This window comes from Chaetodon trifascialis, chromosome 21 (assembly GCF_039877785.1).
Source record: "Chaetodon trifascialis isolate fChaTrf1 chromosome 21, fChaTrf1.hap1, whole genome shotgun sequence".
Classification (NCBI taxonomy): domain Eukaryota; kingdom Metazoa; phylum Chordata; class Actinopteri; order Chaetodontiformes; family Chaetodontidae; genus Chaetodon; species Chaetodon trifascialis.
The window spans coordinates 11,475,578-11,500,795 of record NC_092076.1 but is presented as its reverse complement, the minus strand read 5'-3'; the positions used below and the strand labels follow the sequence as shown (position 1 = coordinate 11,500,795).

Genomic DNA, 25,218 nt, shown 5'->3' with positions numbered 1-25,218 from the left:
TGCATACATTTTAATAATTACAGATGCAATTGCAAGTGGATGTAATTCAATAAACACCACACAAAAATATCTTGTATGTCTCTCAGCTTCAGTCATGAAATCTGCAAAGTTGCTGCACCCTCGTCCTGAAACTAGCGAACCGTCCTCGTTTCTTTGTGCCTCCTGTGTGAGTTCACTTCCAGCGTCCTCCGACCTTCCCCTTGCCGTGGCCCTTTTTGCTGCATTGACACAAGAAAAACACAACAGAAATAACCGGCTGGTGTGGCTGACTGGCGACAGAAAGGGAAGTAGTTATTCTTCTGTTAGTGCCCCGTCACTCTATGTTGATATGTTACATAAGTGCATCCTGCTGCGGTAAATGATTCAGAGCTGCAAGTGTTTCCTGCTTACATACTATTTATGTGACTGTTGGCATGTGGTGTGTTTGCATAGTCAGTGCAAAGCAGCTCGCTGCAATGCTCTGCTTTTTCTCTCTGGTGGTTTGACACAAGCAGATTGACTCACAATTTCTGAGCATGTTGGATTCTGTTCAGGAGGACGTTGATCTGGGGAAAAAAAAAAAGACACGTTCTGACATCACAAATTAACTGTATTTAAAATACATTTTTGTATATTCTCAGTTGAACGGCTCACCTCATACTTCTGCCTCTTCATCTTCTCAGTTAGGTCAAATTTCTCTGACTCCAGCTGGTAGATGCAATCCCACATCTCCTTGGCTCTCTCTCTAAAACACAACAGCGTGAACACACTTTATAAAAATAAGTGTGAAGTCTTAATAAAAGATCACCAGCTACTTTGCAGCAGCTTTAAATGGCTTACCCAGCTGCCATTCCCACACCAAATGTAATGAATGCTTATCTCACATGCACCCAAATCCGACACATCACTTTGAATGGACCCTGCACTGACCTCAGGCCGTCCTCTCTCAGGTTCTCTATGGCCAGCGGCTTGCGTCTCTCTGCCAGCGTCTTCTTCTTGATTTCCCTGGCAGTTTGCTTTTTGCCTCGCCTCTGCTCGACCTGCAGGAAACAAACGCAGCTCACTCTCCTGGAGGATCAGACACATGAACTTTCCACATACTTTGTGGGTGTATTATTCTGACCTTGGCCAGGAAGCCTCCAAAGTGAGCCCCCATGTTGGAGAGCACTTTCTTTTTCTTGGCTTCGTCATCTGCCCTCTTCTTGGCCTCTTCATCCTCTTTCCTCTGTCTCTCCTCCTGTGGAAGTCATCTTCAGCTGATTACTGCAGTTCACTTAAATTGCTCTTAAATAGCGTGTAGGGTCCGATCTGAGCAGATTATTGACGCGCACGGATTCAACATTAATTACCGCGATGCGTGTCTGTCTGTCGCGCTCTTTCTCAGCCCTCACACGCTGCTGCTCAGCTCTTTCTGCCCGCCGGCTCTCCTGTAACAGGAAAAACCATGCCAGATGGACTTTTACACTTGGCTCTTTCACAACCAGATCACTGGAGTAAATCTTGGCATTGCACATTTATGCAAAACATGGATATGTTAGCGTTTTCTTACATTTGAATTTGACTTTTTCCTTCCAATTAAATTTTCAATTTTATGTGGTAACAGCGTTTAGGTCTGGTTAGCTTTAGGCACAAAAACCACTTTGTTAGGTTGAGGAAAAGATCCTGTTTTGACTTAAAATAACCAGTTTTGTCACCACAAACATGGCTCAGCTACGTCACTTTGATACCTGATGTAGAAATGTTGATATGACGTGTATGAGACATTCAATTTTAACTTTATTCTGGCATCTGGGCTGCACTTCAATCCCAATTATTCTGAATAATCAGTGTTTCACTCTTTCAGACCAATAAATAGGAAACCAGCATGGGAAAGACATTACAATCCTGTCCTTGAGTCCGATCAGCTCCTCTTCCTCTTTCTTCCTCTGCTCGAAGTGGACATCAATCAGAGTCTGCAGCTCCAGAAGGTCTTTCTCCATCCTTTTTCTGTGGATATCCTAACAGAAACCAGCAGATGCACAGATGGAGACTATTTAATGCTGTTTTTGGTGCAGCAATCATGTAATTTTCCCATTAATGACAATCTTGAAGGAACATACATCAAAGTCTACCCTCTCTCCCTCAGGGATTTTAGGGGCAGCGAGCTGTGTGACCAGTGGCCTGTGAAATAACATGAGGGCACATCAACACACATGTTTGTGTGGCAAAATCAGATTTTTTGATGTTGAGTGCTCCAATGTAGGCTTACTTGTATTTGGGCCGTTCTTCTTCAACATGACAACCAGAGCAGGAATGAAGAAGTGAATTAGCTCATTTTTTACAGTTAGATTTGAAAACGCACCAGATAAACATTAATACAACTTTAACTGTGATGGGCCGAGTTTTAAAACCCTCATTTCATGTCCACTGTTCTTAACCATGACCTGTGTGCTGCCCTACAAAAGATGAACAGCTCTTTATTCTCCTGCTGCGCCCGGCGGCATTTTAAGGTTCAAAGTTGCCGATTCGTGTCGAATTTAAAATTCAAAGTTCTCGTGTTTTACCATTCCACTTACAAAAACATAGCTGAGAGCGACAAGTAAACACTGGATGGATCATAATATGCAAATAAATATTTGCATTCTGAAGGTTGCGCTGACCTGTTGCTGTTATAGCGTGTGTCTGAATGTGTTACTTCTAAGGGAAGGTCAATAAAATCTACACAGTCTCACCTCCCTCTCCCTGCTCCTCGTCTTCCTCTGGAGAAAGAAAGAGTGAGAGAGGGTGAAAAGAGAGGAGGGAAAAATCAAACTGCTGCTTCGTTGAGTTAATAATAAATGAATGTCCTTACCCTCCTGATGGCCTCTAAATAAAAAAAAAGAATTAAAAATATACATCAGATATGTGACACAACAGGATCTCATGTACTGTGAATGTAGAAAAGTTTTCTCAGCGGTTTCACTGGACTCACCCATGATCTTCAAAATCAGACATAGTGGCACTGGAGAGAAAACCATGAATATAGAAATTAGAAATGTGCAGCAGCATTAGCCCAGTATGTGAAAGGGACGCTGAGGAGCTTTGCTGCCACAGCGTTATTTGGTCTGGTTTGACTGGTAGCTTATGGTGGCTAACCTTAGCTTCACTTTTAATACTGCAGATATCGGTATCTACCTGTTACTGCATTTTTTCTGGATCAGTTTATTGGACTTTGTGGCTCCTCTCTATTGGTTACACAGCATTTAAGATCAGTCAGGTCAGCCTAATGATGACACTTTTAAAGCAGCCGGACTGGAAAATGTTCAGTGTTCAGCAAAAGTTACAGAGTCTAAACATAATTAGATGGTACTCCATATGGCTGAGCTTTAATACTCATAAAGGCTCCTGTCTCCTGATGTCAAAAAATAAGACAGTGAACAAATTTCATGACTTATGAGAGATGCATTATAGGTTCAGTGCGGGTCGGTGCTTTTGTTCAAAGAGTGAGATTCGGAGGACGGCCATTTGTAGCTAATGATCTAGGAATAGAAGAGGCTGGGGGGACAGCAGGCCGGAGCAGTGTCCTGTTACCCAGGATAAGAGTAAAGTATCAGCTGGCCAATCCTTCTTGTTTAATTTGATTTACAGGAGAGAATGTGGGCTGGAGAGATTAAGCCGGTTGGCTGGCTGCTATTAACGCCCGCCAAGTCCTCTATTATCATCTGATCTGCTTGTAGTCTCACTGAACTGCAGGGACATCTAAATGTGTGTGGAGCCCCATAAATATTTTAGCATTCCTAACCATTACTTCAGCAGTTTGTATGAGTATTTTAGTGTGACTTGTTAAAGGAGATAGAGTATCAGAATTTGAGTGCAGAGTCAAACCCGTCTGATCAGCTGCAGTTAAACTGGACAAACAGAAAAAATGGGGTTCTAGGAAGACATACCAGCAATGTACCAGGTTTCAAAACACTATTTTCAATGCAATGAGCAGAAGCCCTCTCAGACTGCCTGTCTTTGAGTGTATTAACGTAGCAGATCAAGCACTGAGCGCCCCGCCACCCAAGTCTCTCGGATCCTGGTTAGTTTTTAGCCAAGATCTCAGAGCATGAGCATGTGAGTCTGAATAAACATGGGCACATGGACAAAAGGCAGATGAGGGATTGGGATCGGAATTCATCACATCACTTCGCTGTTGGATGTTTCTGGCCAAACTCACCGACAGAGCCGCAGGCGGACGGTGAGGCCAAGGGCACTGAGAATAACTTGTCATGAGGGAGCGTTCAGAGATACAATGCACCGTCATCAACACCCACTGATCCTGTGGTGGGCCCGGTGTTCAAACATGTTATGCTGTTATGACTTTTACCTGCATCTTAATCAGGACGACAATTCAGTCATTTATCAATCTGAGTGGATTTTTAATGTTTTAAAACATCTTTAATGAGGATTATTAGGTAATCTGTAATCAAGTATTCTTCATTAGTTATTGATTTTGAAAGCACAATATGTGACATTTTAGCCACTGGCAGGCAGCGGCGACAACAAGCTGTGAACACAACAGTAACATATAAGCATCATATGGCGAACATGTTAGTGAACAGCTCCCATTGCATGTCCAGCAGACATGGAGCAGCATTAGCTTTCATTTGGAACTGAGTTTCTGGTGACCTGATGAGTATCAGTCCAATATTTACTCTGCTTTTAGCTCTGTTTTTGGTTTTCTCTACCAACTCATGTGGGAAATATCTGGCTTTTAGCTGCTGAATGCTCGGCTATATTCACTCGCTAACATTGTGTTGATTGGTGTTAGGCAGGAAGTATTTAGTGGATTTTTAGCAGGGTTTTTTTTGTGGTAATTCTGAGTGGGTTCATCACTGCAAGTGACCCTTTTCACACTACACATCATCATTTGATCTATTTATGTCCTAAAAATATTGATTATACTTGAAGAATGTGCCAGATAAAAATGATGGAGGACTTTTTTTTTTTTTTTTTTCTTTTTGATTGATTGATTGCAAATATCAGCTACTGCTTCCAGATGGTCACATGTTTCAAATGTTCAGGAAGGAAAAGAATGATGCAGAGGAAAAGCCAAAGACGTACCTGAACAGCAGAAGAGAAGGATGACCAGTGATGATGAACACAAGGAGAGTAACAACTGGAGGGGGGGCAGGGCTTTATATAAGGGGTCCTCTGGGGAGGCAGAGAAGTGACTTGTACTATGACGTGTGTGTGTGTGTGTGTGTGTGTGTGTGTGTGTGTGTGTGTGTGTGTGTGTGTGCGACTGTATGTGGATTATTGGCAGCTTTTGGGAGCGTAAGCTGAAGTCTGTCAGGAAGGATAATGAGCGGAGGCTTTGCTGCTGACCTCACAGCTGAAACAGGAGACAAAAAGACAGGTGGCAGAAGATAAATAGAGACAGAGGAGACAGAATAACGAGGCAAAAACAAGACAGTTTCTGTCATGACGGCCCAGGATGGAAAGGCTCTGAACATCACCAGCGCCCTTGGTCTTGGTTACAAAGCTGAACCTTGAACGGCAGGAAACTTCAGTGCTGTCAAGGTCGCTCCTCTTTTTCCACTGACTGATAAATAATGACTGATTGTGTGGTATTCCACAAGAAAACAGTCCCCGATCTTTATCTTTGAATGAACCACAAAAGCATTTCAAACATGAAGAAAGACATGTACAAACTGATCAAAAATCTATGGACATAGTAGATGAAAAGAACAGGCCAGAAACATTAAGGTCACCCTGTTTGCAGACACTTACAGATATTTTTTGAGAAACACAAATGAGCCCTTGTGAATGTCATATGCAAACAGCATTTCCATAAAGACAAATATGAAGTGCACTTGAGGACGAGCGAAACGCAACATGTATGAAGAGTGAGAAGAAAGAGCCTGCAGAAGTACGCCTTACTGCAAATGAGGACACGTCCGTGCGTGAGGTAAGAAGAAGAATTTTAAGCGAGATGTTAATATCAAATCAGTGTAGGAGATGATATAGAATTATTTACAAAACAGAGCAGGGGGAGAGTGATCTGAGTGTGTGCGTCGGTGGGAAACAGGGATGGAGCATGGTTAGGAAATGCTTACTGTGTGATATGCTGCTGTAGTTTAGCCTCCTGGCCATTAATTTGTCTTTTCTACGAATGACGACATTCCGCTCTGGTTGACTCCTTTATCCAGCCCTGAGGAACCGCTTGGCGTTTTCCTCCAGTAATATTTTTCACTTGGATGTGCTCTAACTGATAAAGGCTTTTAAACCATGTCCTCAGCTGGGTGCCTGAAGTAATTCAAAATCCACTGTGAAATTGAGCCATTCTTCACAAGGTTTTATACTCTTTTGTATATAACGTACATGTATAATGTCTATTTGTTCTTTTTTTCTACCCCTCCTTTTAATTCTTGCTGTGTCAAAGACTACATTAGGGCTGCAACTTACAATTAGTTTAACTAATCATTAATCTGCAAAAAATTGTCTAGATTAATCGTTCAGTCTGTAAAATGTCAGGAAACAGTGAAAAGCCCCTGCAAATGTCTTCTGTTGTCTGACCAACAGTCCAAAACTCACAGATTTTTTGGCATTTTCTGCTTCAAACAATTACATAAATGATGACTCAATTATCAAAACAGCTGCAGATTCATTTTCTCTTGATCGACTAATCGATTCATTTCATTGCAGCTCCAGAATGCATTCATATGCTCCTCAGGATGCTCCTCAGTTTTATTACAGATACAATTGATGCTGCTCTGTAACAAGAAAGAAATTAATGAATCAATTGGAGGCATTTACTGGTATAACCAAGAGTTTTAACTGTTTTATTTTATTTTATTTATTTATTTTCATTAATTCAATAAAGATAATCCCACTGCGGCCTAATCATTTTACCCACATAACAAATTTTAAAATACAGTACATTCATAATACCCACCCAGGGCACATGCAAGTGAAATGGCTGCCTGCAGAACAGAGGTCACTTAATAGTCCCTAAGTAAGCAAAGCAGATATTTGAAATCCTGTGTTCATTTCACTGTATTAAGTGAGTTAGTAAGTATTCATTTAACGAAATTCCCTTCCTCAAACAGGTTTAGTATGTAAATTGAGTCTCTGGCCTCAGATTAGCTTGGACCTGCAGTGAGAGGAGTAGCCGCTGCTGTTAAAGGGACATGTCAACACAAGGAAATGTTTAATTTGTGCAACAACTTGTATGACATTTATCTGTTTGTTTCCTAGAAAAAATGATGCTCCATCTGGTGATTTTGCCGCTAGCTTTCAGTAAGTGTGTTTTTGTACAATAATGAAATAATCATGTCAAATTAAAACACTGTTATAATAAGAATAATAATGATAATGCCTGTTTTACGTGTTTTTTTGGGGGGGGTATCCCTCTGAAGGTTGCATCACTTTGCAGCAACAAATTCATCGAGAGTTTTACTGGATAAACAAGACTATGAAATGGGCCGAGGCCCAGAGTTACTGCAGAAAGAACTACACTGACCTCGCCACCATTGGAAACCACGATGACATGAAGAGGCTGAAAAACGTGGTGGCAGCCAGTGGCGTGGCCTGGATTGGTCTGAAAAAGGCCGGGGTGGCATCCTGGCTGTGGTCTGTGGGAGAAACGCGAACCAGTGATGGATTAGTTGAGTACACTAACTGGGCCAGTTCACCTGGTTCCTCTCAGCACTGTGGAGTGATGAGGGCTGATGGGAAATGGCTCAGCGCATCCTGTGAAACACAACATCCCTTTGTCTGTCAGAACGGTATGTCAGATGGCTTTGACAAAACGCGATACACATGACAGTTTCCTCCAATCAGGAACAAGTTTGAGTGATCTTCAGTCATCTTCTTGATGCTCAGCTGCAGGGCCTTATTCTTATTCACGTTCTTGACGAAGGTTTGATGATTAGCTTAGTATGAAGACTTGTATAACAGAGAGCCTGCTTTATTAATTGAGGGCAAGGAGATTGAAAGATGTTGGCGTTTATCAGGCGGGGAAGTTCTAATGAAAGATGATATCAAATTGCATTATAGGAATTGTAGGAATAATGGAACTTTTCAAGCTTGGCCCATTCTAGGGACTAAGGATAGCAACTTTAGACCATTCTTTTCACAACCTGTCTCTTTTAAATCTTCCAACTTTGTGACAGTGCTATTTAAATCACTGGAGCGCCCCTTTAATGCACTTTTCAGCACATCTAGAAGCTTGAAAACTAGCCTAACAGTGTGTAGGAGTTTTTTTTTTTCCCATCCTCTCCAAACATTTTAATCTTTACAGTACATTTTGCAAACTTCACAGGTGAGACTTCCAGTGGGATGTATGTTGTTCTTGAAAAGACGTCTTGGAGGCAAGCCCAAAAGTACTGTCGACTGAAAAGTGGAGACTTGGCCAGTGTGAGGAGCCAGAGTGAAAATCAAGCCTTACAGCGAATGCTTGCTGAACATTGTCCACCGCTGTCCTCTGTGTGGATCGGTCTGTTCAGAGATGAGTGGGAATGGGCAGACCAGAGTGGCAGTTCCCTCAGATACTGGTCCGGCTCTCAGCCAAATAACGATGGAATGTGTGCAGCGCATCACACTGTCAGCCTTAAGTGGTCTGACAGACGTTGCACTTACTCATATCCCTTCTACTGCTACACCGGTGAGCAGTCTGTGCTCTTTGTTTGCTATGAAGGGAATTAATTCCCTGTTTGCAAATTTACACATTTGATATCTATTCTACAGTTAGAAAAACGCCTTAACATGATTGATTGAACAAAAGACACTGAACTCGATATATTGCTCATTTGTTCAACCACAGTGGCGACGGTCACGAAGCTCGTGAGGATGGAAATGAAGTCAAATTCATTCTTTAAATTCAGTGATTCTGCTCTGAGTGAAGCCATTTTGAACCAAGTAAGTTTTTGTCTACTGCTGATAGTAGTTTCATTTTACATTAATGTCAAGAGGTTTCACACCAGCAGAGCCACTATCATAGTAACATAGTAACTAATCTGATCTGAACGCGGTTTGTCTAAACTGTTTGTGTCTTGTTTCCGTAGATCCAAAAAAAGTTTGACGGGGTCAAGCTTCAGTGGAGAGTCCAGCCAGACGGGAAGATTTTCCATAAAAAAACAAAGAAGAAAGTCATTGAGGCTTGTTAGAAAGTGACATAAAGTGAAGCTGTCACTATGAAATCACCTGCAGTGCCAAACAGCACATCTGTATGGGCACCTTAAATGTGTACTCAGTTACAGAGTCGATGTTACTATTGATGAGGTTCATTTCTATTTCCACATGCGGTCTTTTGTTTTATGTTCACTCTGATCTCTCATTATTAATAAACAATAGGTGTGTTCAGTCCTTTAGCAGAAAAATGACATAAAATACACTTTTCACCCTCTGATAAATCGAAGCCTGTGAGCATTACCTTAAACTGTTTACAGGTGTTGGGGTGATGCTTCTGTATATGTGGCAGTGAGCTGCACGAAATCTGAGGAGTTGTATTTTAATGTAGTGCCAAGTTTTGACAAAGAAGACAGAGGAATAAATAAGCAAAGGTATCTCTGGTTCTGCTGCATTTAATTTTTTTTTTGTGTCCATCATGAGTCCAGCAGGAGAAGCGCTATTAAATATGGAATACTCTTTTGAGGCAACAAAAACAAACCCGCTCGAGGCCTTTTTTTCTTTACGAATTATTTTATGTTCCCTCATAACATTGCATTAAAAAAGGCAGACAATAGCAATACAACGAGACAAGCTCAACTCATCTGAAGTAAAAACAAAAAAAGGCAATTATCAACGGAGAATAACTGAAGAATGTTACCACGCTGGTAACAGTGAAGCAGATGCTTTTGATTCCAAAAATTCACTCCGCATGTCGTCCACATCTGACCTGCAGCACTGCTCGAGAGTGAATACCTGCACTTGGCGTTCGTAAATACAGCTTGCATTGTTATGGTGCCTGTTTAACGCAGTGATGAAAAGAAAACATAAAAACAAACGTGTGGATGGCAGTGAAATAACTGGTGTTCATTACAGTACATTTTTAGCTTGGCTAGCTTGAAATGCCTACAGAGCACTGAAACAAAAACTGGCCTACCTTATTTGTATGTACAGTCTGAATATGTTTGAAAACATAAAGGTTGGCACTGAATATAATACCAGTGGAACAGTAATGCTAATCTATGGGTTTAATAAAGCCTGGCGCTCTCAGCACAGCATTACAATCATGTGTTTTTATAGAAAGCAGATTTATACAGAACGAGTAAACACGCAGAAGTCACGGACTTCCAAGAGTTTAAAATACCTGGTGTCACTGTTACTGCGATGTGTCATTTAAATGGTAGGAAGTGGAATCACCTCGACAGTCCTCCACGTCTTCTCTCCACGCTAATACTCTGAGACTCAGGATGCATCACGCACGTCCAATTGCATTTATCGAACAAATTCACCGACAGAAACTTGGTGGCAGAAGAAGTGTGGCGTACTTAGTGGTGTCAAAATATACTGCCCTTGAATTTATATCAAATGACTTCCTGCAATAACTGAATTTCTAACCTAATTTTGAGTGGTGCAATTCATACTTGTCAGACCACGTCACAGTGAGAACTTCTTCACTTAAGGATTCATATTTGTATTTTTTTCCAGCGGTGTGACCGTTAAACTAATCTAAACCAATAATCCATTCTGTACCCAAATCACACGTCTTGATTTATTATTCTATGGACCTTTTTCCTTCTCGCACACCTAGCGCACAACTAATATACATACACAAAATAGAGATGCAAATCAGTAAAAACATCACCTCCATGATACCAGTTTCCCCATGGAGCTGTCTCTTTAATATCATCTAGCTGGCTATAAAATTCTCCCAATGCATGACGGAAGAAACCCTGTCTTTCCTCATGTCATGGTGTGACCTTTCTGTGTGCACACCTTCCCTTCAGCATCCTTTTCCCCTGAGTAACAGCCTACAGGTCTTTCTTGACCTCTGGCCGACTCTCTTCTGTCTTGTTAGGCTCTTTCTGGTTGGGGCTGAGCAGCTGTATCAGGTCGTGCAGGGCTTTTCTGATCCGAGTGCCAAACTTATGGGCATCCTGGAAAGGAAAGGAAAGGAAAGGAAAGGAAAGGAAAGGAAAGGAAAGGAAAGGAAAGGAAAGGAAAGGAAAGGAAAGGAAAGGAAAGGGAGGAAGGGAGAAAAAACTTAGAAATAAATTAAATAACTTTACTTCACACCCTCAGGTTAAAAAAAGCTGTGCTTAAAACATAAATATGTTGTTATTGTTAATGTTTTTAGGTTGTTTTAAATCTGGCTCAAACACCCAGAGATGCTACCTTTTTCCTTTGACACAACTCTAATAATTACAGAAATCAGTCCTGGCACAGCAGTTCCTGCCCAAAATTGATGAATTTCTTTTGTTCACTTTTCTTATGCAAGGTAAAATGACTTCTTTCATTAAACTCACAGTTTCCGGACACGAGTGCTTGCATGAGATGTGGAAATTAATGACGTCCTCTCCCAGAATGCTGTAGGCCACCCCATAACCGTCATCAGCCACCTGCAAGACATCCAGACAGCATTTATACTTGTGGCTGCTTAATGAATATGCATATCAAAGAAGAACCAGTGAGAGTAAGAGCAAGAAATATTTCAAAACAAACACTAAAACTCTTTGCTTATATACTTTTGCACAGTCAAGACTGCAAAAAAATATCATGGAGTGGTGCAGTTATTTCTCCAAACTCAAACTGTGCACAGTACAGCATAGTAAAAAGTGTAATTCCATAAACAAAACTAGTAGAATTACATGCTACAGTGCCAAAATTAGCATTTATTTCTGTTTCGATGTTTAGTCTTTTGACTGTTTAGGTGACTGAAGCACTGAGGGGCAGCACTCACCGGTCCAAAGCCCCCTCCACAGGAGACATACTCTGGGTGGTTGACCATGTCAAACAGCTCCATCTGCTGGATTGGAGTCTGACTGGTGGACAGCCGCCAAGGCTCAGACAACACCTGAAATACGCACACCAAGCATCAGGTTGCTGAAATCGCTGCTGTATGGGCTCTACTGAGGAGGTAAATACTCAAACTGAAGTGGACAGTTTGATATAAATAAAGTGACAACGGAGAGAAATGAACCTTTTTCAAGAAAGGAGACTCCACTCCGAGGTATTTGGAAACCACGTAGAGGCAAAAGAGGTGTCTGTCGATGCCAGCTCCAGTCATAGCCATGCGGTATAGATTCTGGTGCTTTTCTGTCGCTGTGCGGAACAAACGCCTGCACACGTCTGCTGCCTGATGGAGAATGGCATGAGTGGCATGACTGCTCGGCATAGCGCGCATTAAAAATAGCCACTGAGTGATTTATGTGAGGGAAATAGCGATTACACATAATCATTTTCAATGCAGATGTATTTTCATCATAGAATCTTCTATCATCCTCATTTTAATTACTCTACAATATCCTCCACTAAAAACGTCCTGAAGAGACAGTTGCCATGACCTCACCTCTCCACCCTCCAGCGCTCGAATGAAGGCACTGCTCTCATTGGTACAGGAGCGAACGGTCTCGGTCCTGCCCTCCCTGAACAGACGGGTCATGGAGGATTCGTACGTCAAACAAAACGTCCTCCGGTCCTGGAATCAAAGACAAACCTCACATTATCACACATCATACTGAGAGTACTGAAGTCAATGTCCAAATGTCCAAATGTAATGTCTTTCTGTTGAACTGTCACATGTACAGAGTACAGAGGCAAAACAACAGACGGACTGCCTTTGTGTTGGGCATGTAGGTGTACATGTTCTACCTCAGAGGGAGGCTCACCCTGTAGTAGGCCAACTGAAGAGCCATCTGAATGAAGGCATCCGGGCTGACTCGACACTTCTTCACTTTTCCTTTGCCAAAGTCTCGGAAGGCAAAAACGTGGAAGTCCACATCGTCAGCCAGGGCCTGGGCCACTGCGAGAGACTGGGAGATCTGCTCCTCACACTGAGACAAACGCATCCAAACACTTAGCATCTTCAATCCATGTTGTCATTTTCACCATAAAAATGAAAATAATCCAAGTACAGTGCACGGCAGTGTGTTTACAACTGAAACCTTAAATAAATCATTTGACATTAGAGTGACAAATGTGCTTATTTGATTTATTCTTTCTTGCTGAATGTTACTGATTGATAGCACTCTCATGTTTGCAGACCAAGTTACATTAGCTTAGTTGGAGTGTTGTTACTGTGAGCGGCGACTCCAGAGGCCTGTACTACAAACAGAGGTGAGGACAAGAAGTCAAAGGCACTGTCCTTAAATACAGCTGGAGGTCAAGAAAGGTGCCAGCCAACTCACTAATGGTTAAAACTATCAGCACAATAATGACAATGACCAGCATAAACCACCCTGTTCTGAACACACACATTACAAACACTACGGACTTTCAAAAAGGTATAATAAAATAATGTGGATTATTAAAGGAGTGAAGGTGGTAAGGGAAACGTGCAAATGGTTAACTAACCTCTGGAGGGATTTCCCAGTTCAGCTTCTGTGGTCGTGGTAGTGATGAATCCACTTCTCCTTTGCAGTGACCCTCTTCATTGTAACCGAGCTGGAAACAGTCGGTGGCCAAGGTGTACTAGAAACACACGATAATTATAAGCGATGGCTTCTTCTCAGGACCAGACGACAACACTGTACAAGCTACTTTCCTCTCATATTTCTTACCTCCCATAAGTGTGATAACACCGGTGCATCAGCCCATGAGTGCTCTGCATTTATGCCATTTTTTCCATTCTTGAAGTAAACGACGCAGAAAGACTTGTCAAACCACCTGTATGACAACCAAGATAATGACTGAAGACTGTACAGAAAACTAACAACTCATCACATTAAATACCCAATGATATCATCACAAGACAGTGAAGAGTTTGGTGTAAAACTACCTGTCGTAACATTTCCCATGCAACAGGGTTTTGGCGTAGCAATCTAAACTGGCTGCCGGGTCATCTCCCATCATGCCCTGCTCATCATCATCCAGGGTCACAAAGAAGGCGGCTTTCTCGATGCAGTCCAGGGAGCGCTTGTTGACCCCGCTGCTGAAATACTTCATCCTGGCTTGAGCCCATGGAATTCTGGGAAACATTTCCGGGGAACATGATGACGTTACGTTAAGGACGCTGCATGGTCCATGTGATTTAAGCACTGGTGGCATGTCAAAATTACCTGTCTCCAGCTGTCAGTGCTCCCAGTTTGGCCTCTCCTTTGGAAGGAGGTGCAGGGTCATCGAGGATCCTCTGAATTTGGAATTCAATCTCCCTGGGGCACAGGAGTCTGCCTGCCTGGTACACCCTCAGACGAAAGTAGCGACCCCTGTGGTATACCGCCACGTAGTCACTGTCCTGCCAGTGCTGCACCGTGTCTTTGCACATAAGAGAGAGAGAAAAAGAGGGGAATGTAAATATGTAGTTAACTGAGTCAAAGGCATACGTGCGTGTCATCGTGTTTGCCTGGTGCTCAAGATACAGAGACTTTGCTCCAGTGACTCGTCACTCACTGGTCACAAACAGAATCACCCCCTGCAGGTATATATGTTTGAATATAGAAAATCTTAGAAAACAGGAACTCTTCTCCATCATCCACTGGATGAAGGTAAAAAAACTATACTAACCACACAGTAAGATTCCTGAAATATTTTCCCAACATCCCTGAAACATTCCGTTAAACAATAGCATCTGTTGTCAGAATGAAAAGGACGCATGTAGATAATGTCTACAAATCATCTGATTAAGACCACAAATGATTTAGGTCTGCTTCATATGCAAACGCTAGAGCACACGGAAAAGTGAAACATCTTCAAGTTCACAATACGACTCTGATAGATATTTTCAGGTTGACCTAGCCTACCTTGTGCTAAATGACGGACGGTGCCAATCAAGATGTTGGATCAATAACGTGATGAACAAGGAAAATTCACAGTATGAGACAGGGATGAATCTTCATTTCTAACTATGGAGATTAAAAATACATTAAATACATTTCTATTGTTAGTGTACTGGTTTGACATCTAGAGATCTAAAACTAGGACTGGGCCAGTCGTATAAAAATATAAATACTACCTGTCAGTGTTCCAGGGATTCGACATGTGTCAAACATCCGCTCAAACTGATAGGAACAGCAAGGAACTGCAGACCTCAACAACCACTGAGCAGGATAAAGAAAGACGGGCCAAAAAAAAAAAAAACAGTAAGGGAGAGAAAGAGAGGAAACAAAGAGGATGATGGAAAATAAATACAGGAGAGTGTTGGGATGAAATAGAAAGAGAACCAGAGAAGAGGGAGGAAAAAAAGGTGAGAAAACAAAGAACGTGTGGGCAGAAGAAAACAGACATTAGTTAGAGACGGACCCCTTTCAGAAAACCCAGACAGACCTGAGACGAGACCAGAAGGCAAGAGGAGACAGATGAGAGATGACAGGATTGGCTGTACAGCAGACGTATTATGACTCAGTGAATCACGACGCCTTGCTTCTGGAGATCATACACACTCACGCACACACACACTGTCTTTCACACAGTTTTCTAGCCCACACTTAAACTCCAGAGGGGACGGACATCTCCGGTATGCCTCATCATCTCTAAAGCAGTGTTGTGTTAGCACTGCTCACTGTGGAGTCAGACACCGGTGCAGGCTCTCTTGTTGAAACTAATGTTCGTGGTCAGACACAATCATGTATTCATATAAGAGCACTGTGTGAAACGCCACGCTGACACAGTGTGTGTACATGTCTCTTTACCGGTCTCCTCTCCAGGAGTGCGTGTGGTGTTGAACATCCTCTCACACTGAGCTGCACACAGAGGAATGACAGTGCCTGGTATACGACTCTGGGAAGGAGGAGAAGGCAAAGGCGAGGGCACAGGGAGAAGAACGGACGAGAGCAGCGGAGGAAATGGAGAATCGAGCAAAAGGAGGGAAACGGCAAATAAAGAGAAATTAAGCAAGCGTAGGAGAGGTTGAAAGGAGTACAAAAGGAAGGGGTGAGAGATGAGCATGGTGTAAGAACATGAGGGAAATGTCTTCACATAAACATGAACACTGAATGGAGATGCTACGTACCATAAACAGTCAAGACACACAAACACTGATGGATGTTACTCACACAGTGACAGCACAATCAAAGAACCTCCTGATGCTCTCACACATTTCTACTGTGACTATTTACCAGAGTACACTGTTTTGTACACTGTGCCCCAATGTCTCAAAATTTGAGACGTTTGACGAACAAGTCTTCCGTTGCCATAGCAAAGAGGCATGAATTACGAACGCCTACGTGTATCTGGAGCAGCTGGGGTTGAGTGGTGGTTAAACTCACAGGTTTAATCTCTTCTTTGTTGAGTTTGCGGCGGTATAGGAAGAATGCATAGATGCTGTTGCCTGCTCTGGCTGCCTGGATGGGTGTGGGTGTTACATACAAGAAGTCCTGGGGAGAAACAGAGACGGAAGGTCAGGAGACATGTCAAGCACAAGTGCTTATCATCAAATCAAAATGAACTGCGAGTATGTCTGAGATTACAGAATCAAGATCCAAGGCCTTCTTGGAGAGGCTCTTATTAACTTACTCCTGCTATGGATCTTTGGATCAAAAAACAAAGGACTGTTTACGTAACATGCCTGAGAAACGAGTTGCTGTTTTGGAAACCATATCTAAAAAACACTCATATTCACATTCATATTACTGTATATGTGGATTATTAAAAAGTGAAAACAAGAGAACCTGTCTTTGTTGAACAGGCAGTAACACACAATTATAGAACCAGTCAAACCAGTCTGGACCTTCTCACTCAGTGGTTTGTCTTTATTATTTTTTACATTGTTTTATTAATACTCAAAGGACGCACCAATAAACATCAAGTTCTGAACCTCGTTAACGTGTTCATGGGATGTTTTTTATATACTACAAGTTGACAGATTTGAGCACTATTGGTATTATCTTTATAAGCTTCATGAGCCAGTCACCTGGAATGGTTTCAATTCACAGGTGTAAAAAATTAGGTGTACAGTATGTGCCAACAGTGTACAAAGCTGTCATCAGAGCAAAGACGGCTAGTTTGAAGAATCTAAAATATAAAACATATTTTGCTTTGTTTACACTTTCTTGTTGACCCTGTAATTCCATATCTGTGATTTCAGAGTTTGGTTGCCTTCGGTATTAATCCACAGTGTAAAAAATAATACAAATAAAGAAAAACCAGTGAATGAAAAGGTTAGTCCAAACTTTTGACAGGTGCTGCATATTCATCCAACGCCCACAAATGATTCACAAAACGAATCCTTACATAACTCTGAAGGCATAAAACAGAGAAAATGAGCTGTGCGGCCCGATAAAGTTGACATTTAACAGGGTCAATCAACCGGAAACTTGTTCCACCAAAAAGATACAAAGTTTTTATACCATGCCATAATAGTTACTGTTGACCATTATCGGGCTGCGTCCACGTAGATAGACATATTCCTCCCACCAGTCGCTAACCTGAAGAATTAAAACACACAAATATATGAGAAAGCTAATATTGCAGCCAACTGGCAGTTACATCCCTCGCATACTCAGACAGGATAAATAATTCAAAGCACAGAACCTCACAAAGATATACATTGTTAATGGGATTTTAAATTTCCTTTGGCCTGCTTTGCTTTGGACATTTAAGACGTTTGAAGTAGCCTCACTGAACCAGAGCATTGTGGTCAACCACTTACGTAGTTAGCAGCCCAGAAAGCTTTGAGTTTGAGGTACCACTGCAGGCGATTACCGAGGCTGCTCTCAAACTCTGCTGCCAGCTTGGTCATGCGTTCATATTCCGTATCATCCATCAGCGGACGCACCGATTCCAAGTACTGAACAAAGGAAATGTGGGGAAAAGATTCAGCTGAAGAGAAATGAGCATCATTCGGCAGAAATAAACAGGATTACATGGTCTACTACATGGAGAAACACAGAAAAAGATTCAGAAATCAATTAATTAACATAAAATAACACCCACAGTTGGTAAAGCTTTCCACCAGTACAACCTCATCTGATTCTGCTGATATAATACTAAATCTATTCTGCATCTTGTCATGTCAAATATAATGCATCTCAATTTAAAAGGGTAGACATGTTCCATCTTTATACATTTCTCAACTTGCTTGCAGCCATATATATATATATATATATATATATATATATATTAAAAAAAACAACAACTCAGACAATAACAAAGGGAATCTGAATGTGAGAATGTGATGCATCTGTTCTATGGTCAGTAATCAGCATGCTGTCATTTCTCTACTTCATGTCACGTCTCACCCTCTTGACTGTGTCCTTGATGGCAGGCAAAGGCAGGTTTGGCAACGAACCCTGGTAGCTGTAGAGCAGAGGCTTTCTGCCAGAAAAGATCCGCACCAGCGCCTGGCACAGAAACACACGCACTCAGAAAACAAACACACTCTAAATACCAAAGCGAGGACGCGCCTCGGGCTAAATATTTTTGGTTTTCTTTTTTCTTCAAGTAGCTTTGCTGAATATTATATATTAAAAATCAGATGGAAAAATACAGTAAGCTGATTTTAAAAACACTCCAATACAGCCCTACTACTGACTGACACCTCAGTCAAAAACCACAGTGGACAGTGAGAGGTAAGGCTAGCTTACAGTAAGTGAAAAAGTGCAAAACAACACTGACCACCCAGACTTTGGTGGTGTTGGACATCTTGCCGTGCTGCTCGAACATCCAGCGGTGGTACGAGAGGAGCTGCTTGAGGCACAGGCGCATGGTGAAGATGAGCAAGAGCCACAGCATGGTGCTGAAGAGCACTGCTGACAGCAGCGCCTGGCACTGGGTACTCATCGACTGGCTGGGAATGGTGGGACAAGATGGACAGATGGATAGAGCGGAAAGAGGAAGAAAAGAGGAACAGTGAGCGAATAAAGATGAGCAACGCCAGGAGCAAAGAAGCCACGCACCAGGATGGATGGGGGGGTGAAACAACAAATACCTTTATATCCAAATTAGAGCTGTTTCACAATGGTAATATCAAGCTAGGACATCTCAGATGAATTTCTATCTTTTCCCAGTTAGTGCTGTGGGTAATATCTCTTCACTTCAAAGTAAATGCAAAATCTGCTTTATTTGAAGAGAACAGCAGGAACAAGAAAGCAATGAGAGGGAAGCTGATTGTAAAGATGAGACAAAAAGAAACAAGAGAGGTATAACAAAGGACTTTGAAAAAGGAAGAATGGGAAGGGGTAAGGCTCATTTCAACCACACTATACATATATACATACTGCACACTGATCTGTCACTCAGTGTACCATCAGGGAAAGGGAACATTTTGTGTCTGCATGGGTGTCTGGTGAATCAGAAGATTCATCATTAACTTTAACCATTTCATGGAGTCAAGAGATGTGTTACCTGACTGGCAGGTGCTCCTGTATCTTGGCTATGAGTCCCATGGAGGGGTCGGAGCGAGTGTACATAGTAGCCAGGATTGCTATGACCACAAACAGCCAGGAGGAGGGACTAGCAGGATATACCCCTGTTAGCACACTGTTCTGTTAATGTGAGAGAAGAGAGGTTGATTTTAAATCCCATTCTTCCTGTTTACAAATCTACACTGACGTGCACAGTGATAATTCAGCTGTGATCAAATGAAGGTAACACGTGTCACGTAAATGCACAATTCTGACCGTCTTTGCTGCGTTTAGCTCAGTGTCAGATATCAAAGTGATTTAAGCAACAAATCATTGACAATTTAACTGTTAATTCAAGCCTTCTGCAAACATCCCTTTAATTCTGATTCACATTCTTCTGAAAATAAATGAGCAATGGAAGTGAGAATCAAACAAAGACATGAGTATACCCGCACACAAATAATGTGTCATAATGTGTGGCATTCATTATGAATTGATCAAGTCCACACATTTGCACAGGAAAAAACTCATTGAGACCAAGCTCTGTCTCTTCAAAACAGCTGCATTCAGCCGGAGCCAGTATTGCAGTAATTGAGGTGAAAGTACAAGTGATGTAGATGCGTTCCCAGTTCAAGTTTGTTCTGTTTATTTTTGGAATGCAGCAAAGGTACAAACCTGGAAATTGAGATGAATGACCAGAACATGTTTGAAAACACTCACAAACCAATAGAGGAGAATACTTGGAAGATTCATCAAAATTTAACTAGGAAGCAAGTGCTGACATGTAGAGAGGAGGAAAAGCAGTAATAACAAAGAGGAAGAGGCACATTACTGTGATAATTATAGAGGGACACAGAGACAGACAACTAATGATCACACAAAACAGACAACAGATATAAAACACAGAGTGGAGATACCTTGAGTCTGATGATACGCTTCTTCCAGGAGTGCACACCAGAGAGGTAGATCTCAGTGAAGGCCTGGTGGGACAGCTGCAGATCGATGCCCTCTGGAGTGACGGTGAACTGGAAGGCCACCGCCTGGTGGGCTTCTGCCATGATTACTGTCAGTGATGAGGGAAGAGGAGGTGAAAAAGAAAATGTTGATTTAAACAGTCAGTCAACAAATGAAAGGCAAGAAGCAATGTGGGTGTACCGCCTTAAAAGTATCAAAGCTCAAACACACCTTAGACACAAGAAGACTAATGAACATGGTGAAACTACTGACCTCAAGTGAATCATGTACAAACACATGCGTTCTTAAGTAAATAACATTTGAAAGCAACCCCACCACGATGCCTGGTGTGTATTATTTGCAATATAAACATACGTGATTAGCCCACAGTCAACCTGTCCTTCAGGTCTAACATGACTGTAAACGACCCTGTGTCCTCCTTAACTACCTTTTGTAACAAAAACAAATGAAATCATCTGTCAGACAATAAAGATCATTTTTTGCTTGACTGCTCAAGTAAAGGTATTAATTTGACACAGAGATGAGGCCTGATGAGGCCTCGACTGTGACATTATACACATGGTATAAAAATGTTATCTGTATCTGGACATGTTATCCAGTTAATTGTGCACCTGATCTGCTCCTACCAAGGCATTTAATTATCTAATCAGAGAGCAGACTACATGCTGACAACACACGGGACAAACTGACGTATACAAAGAAAGGAGTAACTTAATGTATTACATTTGCATTTACATACAAAGTTCATTTGCATTTGCATTTTACAAAGTTCATAAAGTGTCCCCTGAGTCTAGGACTGATTTGCGTCACCTCAAATTACCCACCCAGAGGTTTTGCTCTGGATGGCAGAGATCCAATCTCAATAAGGACATCGTGAACACCAGGTGTAAACACAAAGGCAGGATCAGTGTGGCTATTATCCACATCTCATAACCAAATACAGATCCCATTTTAATACCTGGTGTAAATGGGGTGTTAGGTACCCACAATGCAGATTACAACAAAGGACGCATGGGTAAGAACATCTCAGCAGCTGCTTTTTATATCAGAAAATGACCCTCTTCATAACAGGACACTGAAGACTGCATGCAAGCTGTCAACAAGAAAAATAAACAAAAAGAACAATGAAACCAACAGCAAGCCCCCCTTATGCTTTGTGAACTGTGATCACAATTCATATATGCAACTGCACTGCAGCAGCTGATGGCAAACGGAGTCCTGAAGGTGGTAGCGAATGCTGTGAAGGGATACAGATGATTCATCAAACTGATGATGAATTGCAAAATGTGTGTGTATGCCGAGCAAAACACATCCATCTCATGCATGAGCATTTTTTAGAGAAGCTCAAAAGAGACACATTATTTATGATCCCTTTCAAAAGCAAAGTCAGCTTGAAATGGATACAGTTTGATGCAAAAGCGCTGACTGGCTGCTGATGTTACTGGGCATTTTTGTTTAAGGCAATAACTGCTTCTCTTCACAAATGGAATTGATTTTCCTCCACAAATAGGCTATGGATAATGCCCTGGGGTTTAGTCACTGTGGTCACTGTGACAGTGGACTGCACCCCCACGGAGGCCACGTCTGCTCTTGTGTGTGTTTAAAAAAGGCAAACACACGCATGCACACACAATTCCCTCATCGTCCCCACGTCCCTTTAAGATTCTGCTCTTTAGGTCAGATCTGGCAGATACAGTCGAGCCTGTGCCAAGGACTAACAGCAGTGAATTTCAGCCCCTTTCTTTCAGTGCCAACACAGACACAACACACCTGCTCAGTTCAGGGCTGACTGCACCCACACCGAAGGAGCCGCTAAATTTTATTATCAATATCCCTTTGACGGGAATAAATGTTTAGAGAGCTTAATGTGCAGCTATTTACGAGTGTAGTAATTCTTAGCTTCTCATAATTCATTCATTCATAATTCATTTAGAGCATATGTCTTTCCTGCTGCTATTTAAAAAACAGAAAACACAGATGCCTGACAATGATACAGCTTAACAATTCTATTATTTTGATTGGGCTGTTATAGTTTAATTTCAAGTACTGCATAATGGATGGATTATGGATAGTATTGTCTGTCCAAAGATATTACAGTTAAAAGAGTTTAAACTGAACTGACACAATGCTGTATTTTCTTTTCTTTTACTTGCTTGATAGGAAGACTAAACAAAAATTGAACAAACTTTGCCTTTTGATCTTTGGAATACTTCCAGACAGAGAGCAAGCAAGATCAGCAGCGGTTCAGAGGAGGACGTGAGAAGAGAGGCACGCAGGACCAGTACTATATGTGTAATCTCTGCAAAAGGTTAACACCTGATACCTTTAGGTCACTGGAAAAGCATAAGGTAAATACATGGAGCATCAAAGACCATAAGAATACCCAATGCACCAGACTTGAGACATTTATTTCTGCCATGATAACAAAACTGACAGCTGGTTATTGCTGCTGCCGACTAATTGATAGATGAATTCAGTTGTAGTGCACAGCAGCACAGATTTTAAACCCTGCAATAAAACAGTGAGATAACAATAAACAACTTCAACCACGAATCTGCATCTTTTCATACTTAAACATCTAGTTTAAAATATAAAAACATTTACATTTCCATGTTATATACTGTTTGATTACAACAGTTTCGTGGCATTTTGCTCTCCATGGCAAGATAGTTCCAATAAAGAGTAACTGTCTGTCAAATAGTGAAGAGTTACTGGAAATTCAAACACAGAAACAGATAACCTCTCAGTGTTTCAGTAAGCTCTGCCTTATCATAACTTATCTTGACAAACCTTTTCCTGGCAGTCTGCCTGATAAGAAATATAGAAAGGATGCAAAATAAAGCTGTATGTTTCTACGCCCAATTCTGGCAACAAGTGAAAATTTCTATTATTGGATTACGGTTATCATCCTCACATTGTGGAAGCAATCATACAAGGCAAGATGCAAAATATTTTAGAATTTCAACTCTGAAGTAATGAATCTTTTATGTTATTTTCACGTTTGAATTGAACAAAAGCACAAAAATAACCTGCACAACTCACATAACTGACAGCCAAAACATTAAAAAAAGGTTATATGCTTACACACTGTGGACATATTCCTCAACTGAAGAACTCAGCTAAAATTAGCTCACTTTTAAATATTTTTAATCATTTGCAGAGCTCCAAAAGGCAGACTTTAATCTGGTCACAACTTTAAATCCCCATGCTCACAGCTCAGTCAGAGCCAGCCTTCAGCTCATACCAGACACTACTTTCAATCAACTCTTAGACATGTGATCATAGTACTATCATTGACTCTGCTCACTCATCACACACGGTTTTAGTTTTGATTTCAAAGTTTCACTTATATATAACATTAAGGCCTCTTGTCATGGTAATGCTAATGTCTTACAAGCCTGACATCCCAGGTAAGGCAATCGTTGTTGTTCCCAAAACATGCCTCACTGGCCTTCACTGTTCAACCTTTTGCTATGGAGCTCCCTGGGTATGAAAATCACTACAATCGTTTAAATCATTTCATCAAGCTTTATGATGCTTTAAGATCTGCTTTCATCTGGTTTAGTGGAAAACTCCTTCATGTCAGCACTGTCTAATCTGACAGAGGTCTCTCGTGTTGATTTTTACATCGAGTGGTTCAAAGCTTTACATGCAGACATTTCAACTACACAGAACTGTAAAGTTACTGTAAGCCTGTGTCCTCTTTACTGTCAGTGTTTTATGAGGCAGGGATAGGCAGAGGTGTGCATGTTTCAGTGTTTCACAAGCAGAAGACTTCTGACTGATATAGCTAATGTGTAAACTATAGAGAAACCTTAGTAAGGCCAAGCAATGCATCACTGACTAAAGCATTTAATAGTTAATTCAGAATTCCATGTGATGGAACAACTTCCAAAGCGTAGCTCAAGAAACAAAGCAAATAACAGTGACATCTCAACCCTTTCTGCCAGGTCAGCACACATAACAGAGCAGACAGGCATTAAAAAAGGGATATTATAGCTTCTTACCACTTGCATCTTTGTAAAATAAAATAACAAAAAAATAATAAAAAACAAAACAATGATAATAACGTGACGTGGACACAAAGTAAAATTTGATTCAACAATGTCAATCATCTTTACGTATTCGCTTACGAACTTCGTATTACTATTAGCATATCTGAAAGCTTCACATTAACGATAGCATTAGCTATTCTGCTACAACTATGAAAAGCTGACTGAAGGACGTTAAAGCTAAGCTAGCTGACGTTTTAACTACAGCACGTATGAAAATTACTGCTAGCTGCTGCTAGTGCTGGCTAGCCGAGCGCCCATCCCATTATGTAACTGCAAGTTAGCCACATACCAACGGCTGCTGATAGGGCTCCTTAACGCTCATGGAAAGATGCAACTGTTTGTGTTTTCATAGCAGCGCACTACACCATTGTCAGGAGCCGCTTAGCCTACCTGTTGTTGTTTATGAAATTTCCACAGTCCAGAGCAACAGAAACCGACTGTTAACTTCTGACGTCGAGCCGCCCGGTGTCTGCTGCTGTTGTGTCGGCCCTCCTCTCGACTGAACAACTGTACTACAGATGCTCGCCTGGATGGAGCTGATGGTGCCTTCAACGACTGTCGGAACTGTCGCAATCATGCAGTGACAGGGAGTTCTCTGATGCCTGTGCTGTTGCGTTCAAGGGGCGGAGAGGTATGGAAGGCAATGTCAACATCCGGTGGGAAACATTGAGCATTTTTCCTTGAATGTCTATGTAATATGAATTTGTGTTCTAACGTGTTGTATCTTTTGAATAAATTCATTAACGAATCCCTTGCCTTTACCTTTTTCTTCCACAGTGAAATGAAAAAAGCTTCTTCTCATGTAGTTGCTCAATCTATCTAAG

At 41.5% G+C, this 25,218-nt stretch overlaps 3 protein-coding genes across 6 annotated transcripts in view; 1 reads left to right on the top strand and 2 right to left on the bottom strand.

The window, feature by feature from the left end:
• Positions 1-19,040, top strand: part of syt5b (synaptotagmin Vb) — a 28,762-nt gene extending 9,722 nt beyond the window's left edge. The window contains exon 10 of the transcript XR_011603480.1: positions 19,029-19,040. The gene's annotated coding sequence lies outside the window, so the exon portion shown is untranslated. The remainder of the gene's footprint in view (positions 1-19,028) is intronic.
• LOC139349854 (troponin T, slow skeletal muscle-like) lies at positions 14-3,230 on the bottom strand. 2 transcript variants are annotated; one of them, XM_070990874.1, is made up of 12 exons: positions 2,930-3,230; positions 2,810-2,823; positions 2,691-2,717; positions 2,228-2,246; positions 2,079-2,139; positions 1,860-1,976; positions 1,329-1,406; positions 1,103-1,216; positions 910-1,019; positions 634-724; positions 505-545; positions 14-218 (listed from the first exon to the last, which is right to left on the bottom strand). In XM_070990874.1, the coding sequence occupies exons 1-12, from the start codon at positions 3,004-3,006 to the stop codon at positions 173-175; spliced, it is 795 nt and encodes a 264-aa protein (XP_070846975.1). In that variant the 5' UTR covers positions 3,007-3,230; the 3' UTR covers positions 14-172. The 2 variants fall into 2 exon arrangements, with proteins under 2 accessions (XP_070846975.1, XP_070846976.1); XM_070990875.1 differs by having other exon boundaries at positions 2,228-2,243.
• On the bottom strand, positions 9,424-25,000 carry LOC139349850 (carnitine O-palmitoyltransferase 1, liver isoform-like). 3 transcript variants are annotated; one of them, XM_070990868.1, is made up of 19 exons: positions 24,785-25,000; positions 20,282-20,427; positions 19,366-19,505; positions 18,637-18,808; positions 18,261-18,362; positions 17,672-17,809; positions 17,370-17,447; positions 16,290-16,397; positions 15,038-15,122; positions 14,145-14,340; positions 13,865-14,053; positions 13,647-13,752; positions 13,441-13,557; positions 12,756-12,920; positions 12,437-12,565; positions 12,068-12,223; positions 11,828-11,941; positions 11,394-11,486; positions 9,424-11,024 (listed from the first exon to the last, which is right to left on the bottom strand). In XM_070990868.1, exons 2-19 carry the CDS (start codon positions 20,420-20,422, stop codon positions 10,899-10,901), a joined length of 2,355 nt encoding a protein of 784 aa, XP_070846969.1. In that variant the 5' UTR covers positions 20,423-20,427; positions 24,785-25,000; the 3' UTR covers positions 9,424-10,898. The 3 variants fall into 3 exon arrangements, with proteins under 3 accessions (XP_070846969.1, XP_070846971.1, XP_070846970.1); XM_070990870.1 differs by lacking the exon at positions 15,038-15,122 and adding an exon at positions 15,714-15,801 and having other exon boundaries at positions 24,785-24,963; XM_070990869.1 differs by having other exon boundaries at positions 24,684-24,940.
• Positions 25,001-25,218: the final 218 nt, after the last annotated feature.